The sequence below is a fragment of the Vespa velutina genome, chromosome 2 (assembly GCF_912470025.1).
Source record: "Vespa velutina chromosome 2, iVesVel2.1, whole genome shotgun sequence".
In the NCBI taxonomy this organism is placed as follows: Eukaryota; Metazoa; Arthropoda; class Insecta; order Hymenoptera; family Vespidae; genus Vespa; species Vespa velutina.
The window spans coordinates 18,762,468-18,767,467 of NC_062189.1; the positions used below are offsets into that span (position 1 = coordinate 18,762,468).

The window sequence follows — 5,000 nt, forward strand, 5'->3', positions numbered from 1 at the left end:
TTTTTTACGTTCCTCGCGATCACGACGTGTGTTCTACAACGACGATGATTTCCACTCCCTCCCCCCCCCCTTTTTTCTTTCTTTTCTCTTTCTTTTTTTTTTTCTTCTTCTTCAAACACTTACAGGTATTCACGTCCTGCGAGTCCCATTTTATGCATGGATGACACTTGTGATGTCCGAACAAGAAAATCGACTTTAGTCAAGACTCAGTTTCACGAGATATCTCCGGCCTGAACGTGATTTTCAATGACAAGAAATCGATAAGAAGTTAAATCGAACGATCGATCGATTTTTCTTCTTTTTCCTTTTTCCCTTTTTTTTTTTTTTTTTTTCTTTTTTCATTTATCTCGATCTTATTTTCCACAGTATCGTGAAATAGTCGCAAATGATCGATAATACGATTTTTCAAAGTGCAAACTTACTAAAGTCGATCTGAAATGAAAATGAATTTGTAAGGGAACTCGCACGACGTAATATCCCGTTTAATAATGATCATCATCGTTGTTCCTAAGCGATTTGACAAAATTTATCAAAACAATCACGTTATACACATAACGTTTATGTGTATGCGCGTGGGGTATCGTGTATATGTCCTGCAAATTTTTTTTTTCCTTTTCAATTCTTTTTATTATTTTCTTTTCCCTTCTTTTTTTTCTTTTTTTCTTACGTTCCACTCCGTTTGACGGATGGACGATATGAGAATATTAAAAATTATCCTAAAGACTTGATTATTTCGTTTGATTTGAGAGTTGAATGATATCATCGAGATAAAAACAAAAGTACGATGAACGAACGTGCATGCAACTATATGACGCGAATTTTTCGCTCGAATTCCACTATTAAAATATATGCATGTATTAAGAAGAAACAATAATTTAAAAGGGGGGGGGAGGTGGGGGGCAAAAAATAAAAGAAAAATAAAAAAAACAGAAAGAAAGAAAGAGAAAAAAAGGAAGAAAAAAATGATAGTATATATATATAACAAAAAAAAAAAAAAAAAAAAAAAAAAAAAAAAAAAAAAAAAAAAGAAAAAAAAAGAATCGGAAAAAAATCACAAAAACAATAAGAAAAGATTTGTGTAATATCGACATTACGCGATCGTGAATCCTTAAAAACTATTTGAAACATAAATGAAGCTGATACGTGCAAACAGATTTAGCTTAGCGTTCAACAGTACCGATCTCCTTGACAAGAACAAGATCGAGATCAAGAAGAGAAAGAGAGATCGATCGATCAAAAATTTGTTCACCTTTCAATTGAGTAATCTTCTCTATCTTTTATCTATCTCTCTACATATATATTTCTATCTCTATCTATCTCTCTCTCTCTTTCTCTCTCTCTCTCTCTTACTTTTTTTTCCCTCTTTTTCCGGTACTTTCGACGCTCTCGAGCTCTCGAGCCACACTCGTTCGCGAACTCTCGAGCATCGTTGTCTCCTTCATTCGTGGATTGAAAAAATCACGAGAACATTTAGGATTAGATAAGAGGAGAGAGAGTTCTACGGGGTTGATGGCGGTGGTAGTGACGGTGATAGTGGTAATGGTGGTGGTGGTGGTGGTGGTGGTGGTGGTGGTAGTGGTGGTGATGGTGAGGTTTTAGATCAGGAATGGGTGGGTGTGGATGTGGGGGGGGGGGGGGTAAGGGATACCAAGATTTAGGATGGAAGAGCCTAAAAAAAAACCTACACTTTTCTCGTCCAAACACGGAAACTAACCTACCATTTCTTTATTTTTTTTTGTTTTTTATTGATTTTTTTTTCTTTTTCTTTTTTTTTTTTTTCTTTAATCTTCACAACGAACAAACGAACGAACGAACGAACGAACGAACGAACAAACGAATTACGTCAATAATTTATCGATCTCGTCGATAGGGATATGAAAGACGTAGAGATACCACTGGGGATGCAGTAATCAAGGTCTCTTACCTCTTAGTAACACGTCGAACGAAAGAAGGGTGGTTAGAAAGGATGGATAAATGAATGAATGGACAGATGGATGGATGGATGGATGGATGGATGAAAGGAAGGAAGATTGGTGGTGATGATGATGATGAAGAAAGATAGATAGACAGATAGATAAAAGAGAACGGTGGATATAGGAGGATTAACGGAAGGAAAGATTTAAGGGTTTAGGGGGGATCGTCTCATACGACATCTTACCTCCAGAAGTTCCTGACCACTTTGCGTCTGGGTCTGGGCCTGCTGGGTATTGTCCGGTTGAACGGCGATCGTCGCGGTACCGGTGGACGTCGAGGAGGGTGGCGTCGTCGGTTGGACGGCCTGTTGTTGTTGTTGTTGTTGTTGTTGTTGTTGTTGTTGTTGTTGTTGTTGATGTAGTAGTAGTTGTTGGTGTTGTTGTTGTTGTTGTTGCGAGGTGGACGAGATGGAACAAATAGACGAGGAGGAGGAGGTAGAAGAAGAAGAAGATGAAGAAGAAGAGGAGGAGGTCGATGGGAGAGCCGTGAGTGTTGCGATGGCTGCTGCTGCTGCGGCTGCGTTTGAGGCGGCGTTGATGACTGCGTTGGCAGCATTCACAGGGTTGTTGGCGGTCAGCTGGAGTGCCGTAGCCGAGGGTAGGAGGGAATTTACTTGAGGAGCCGTCGCGACGACGGTGGCGGTCGGTGGTGCCCCGCCTAACATGATCGTAGCATGATTGATGTTACTGCTGCTGCTGCTGCTACTGCTATTGTTGTTGTTATTGTTGTTATTGTTATTGCTGTTGTTATTATTGTTATTGTTGTTGTTGTTATTGCTGGTGTTGTTGTTGTTGCTCATCATCGTCGCTGTATTAGTTGAGATATTCGTCGAATTGCTCGTAGACGTCAACATGAGAGGCGTAGTTGGGGAGATAGCGCTCGAATTATTAGTCGAACCGACGATGCACGTCGTCGGTACGACGTTCATCGTCGTCGCCGTCGTTACCGGTAGGACGTTCAAATTCGATATACTCGAGTTCGTCAACGGGGACGTACCCGAGCAGAGGCTCAAAGCGACCGGAGATACGGAAGATAGCGTTTGCTTCTTCAATAGTATAGCTTCTTCCTGATCTATTATTTGTTGTTGATGATGGAGCTGATGATGATGCTGTTGATGCTGCTGTTGTTGTTGTTGTTGTTGTTGTTGTTGCTGTTGTTGTTGCTGTTGCTGCTGTTGCATCATGTCACGATTTCTCCAGCTCTCGGCGATGCTCTCGCGATTTTTCCAGATCGTCGCGACGGTGCTACTAGCCAGACCTAGTTCTCTCGCAACGTCGCTCTTGCTCTTCCCACGCTCGATCTCTTGGATGATCTTCATTTTCTGCTTGATCGTGAACGCGAGCCTCTTTCGACCCTGCGTTTTCGTTTTCGTTCACGTTTCAGGTATGCCCAAAATAATCGATCGCGTTAATCGACGATACCTCACGAACTCGTCCCAGCTTCGACGGCCATCGGCGTCGTTTATCGCTGGGCACACGAGCGTGCGAGTTTCGTTCTATCTTTTTTTTTCTTTCCGTTCTTTTTTTTTTTTTTTCTTTTTTTTTTTTAAACTATTATCTTTTCTCGTAAATTGTGGGGGAGGGGCGGCGGGGATGGTGGAAAACTCTTTAGAAACGGTCACGTTCGATGTTGTTCATGCGATGGCTTGCCCGTCCTACTTCCTCGCACGTACGGTGAACTTATCATCGATGAGACGAAATAATCTTTTCTAATACCATTTTTTTACGTTCATAAAAAAGAAAAGAGCTTCCGAATCTAATGAAATGAAACGATCGTTCGCGTAAATTCATTCCTCAGCGATTCGAGTCCACTCTACGGCGATTCGTGTAACCAGGGTGGACGATATTTGACAAAGAAAAAAAGAAAAAAAAATAAATAAATAAAAAAGAAAGAAAAAAGGAAAGAAAAAAAAAGAAAAACAGAAAGAAAGAAAGAAGGAAGAAAAGAAGGAAAAAAGAAAAAAAAAAAATATAAATTCTCTAGAGTCATCGAGATAATCGTAATCGATACTCCCTTTAACATTTAATTTTGTCGTCCACCATGGCTTTGACGCGCGTGCCAAAATCAAAGACGTCTCTCTAACAAACGACGCAGCCATATGCAACTATAGGCAACAACATTTTCACAGCTACGGGTTGGTAGCAAACTTCTCGTAATATGCATGTACATAATATAAATAGATATCTATATGACGATAGATCTATATACGTATAGATATATATATATATATATATATATATATATATATATATATATATATATAATGTACATACACTAATGCATATATTAGTTCGATCATTTTCAATCACGATCATCCGACAACAAAGTATCACGAGGCAAACTCTGGTTAAACGGGGACTTTGTTAATGGAGATCAAACGTATCAGCTTGCGGTTAAAATGTTAAATTCATAGGCAAAAGGGATGAATCTCGGTGTTCCCTGATTTTGATATTATAGAACCGAGAAAGGAAATTAGAGAGAATCGATTAGGATCGATTATATAAACGATAATGGGCACCCCTACTCCGTTACATTCAGCTAATTATCAAATCTGACGTAGCTTACTTTGATCACTTTTATCGGCGTTTCTTTTCCTCTTTTCTTCTCGTCTTTGTTTTTTTATTTTTTTATATATATATTCTTTTTTTACTTTTTTTATTTTATATATATATATATATATATGTGTACATATGTATATATGTATAGGTATAGTTCTCTAATGTTTTATTTATTTTTTTTTTTATTGGTTTGTTCGTTAAATACTTTCTTTCTTTCATTCTCTTTTTTGTTTTTGTTTTTCTTTTCTCTCTCTGTTGTCTTGCATGGTCTACGTGTGTGGTATACGTGTGAGGAGACGGTGAATTGTACAGTGAGTGTGAATGTGGATATGCGTGTGTGAATGCTTCTTGGGGGTAGGTGTTTAATGAACTAATGAGAGTAACAGTGAGTGGGGGAGAGGGGGAAGGGAAGATTCGGCGACGTTAGCGGCATTGGAAATAAGGAAAGAGGATGTAATATCTCGCTTG

At 39.0% G+C, this 5,000-nt stretch overlaps 1 protein-coding gene across 16 annotated transcripts in view; it reads right to left on the reverse strand.

Annotated features, from left to right (window-relative positions):
- LOC124946648 (bromodomain adjacent to zinc finger domain protein 2B-like) overlaps positions 1 to 5,000 on the reverse strand; it is a 132,406-nt gene that overhangs the window by 20,829 nt on the left and 106,577 nt on the right. For 12 of the 16 annotated variants that reach the window (XM_047487631.1, XM_047487625.1, XM_047487623.1 and 9 more), the window contains one exon: positions 2,159 to 3,328. The exons of the other annotated variants lie outside the window; for them this stretch is intronic. In XM_047487631.1, the coding sequence (XP_047343587.1) occupies positions 2,159 to 3,328 (1,170 nt within the window). The remainder of the gene's footprint in view (positions 1 to 2,158; positions 3,329 to 5,000) is intronic. 16 annotated transcript variants of the gene reach the window in all.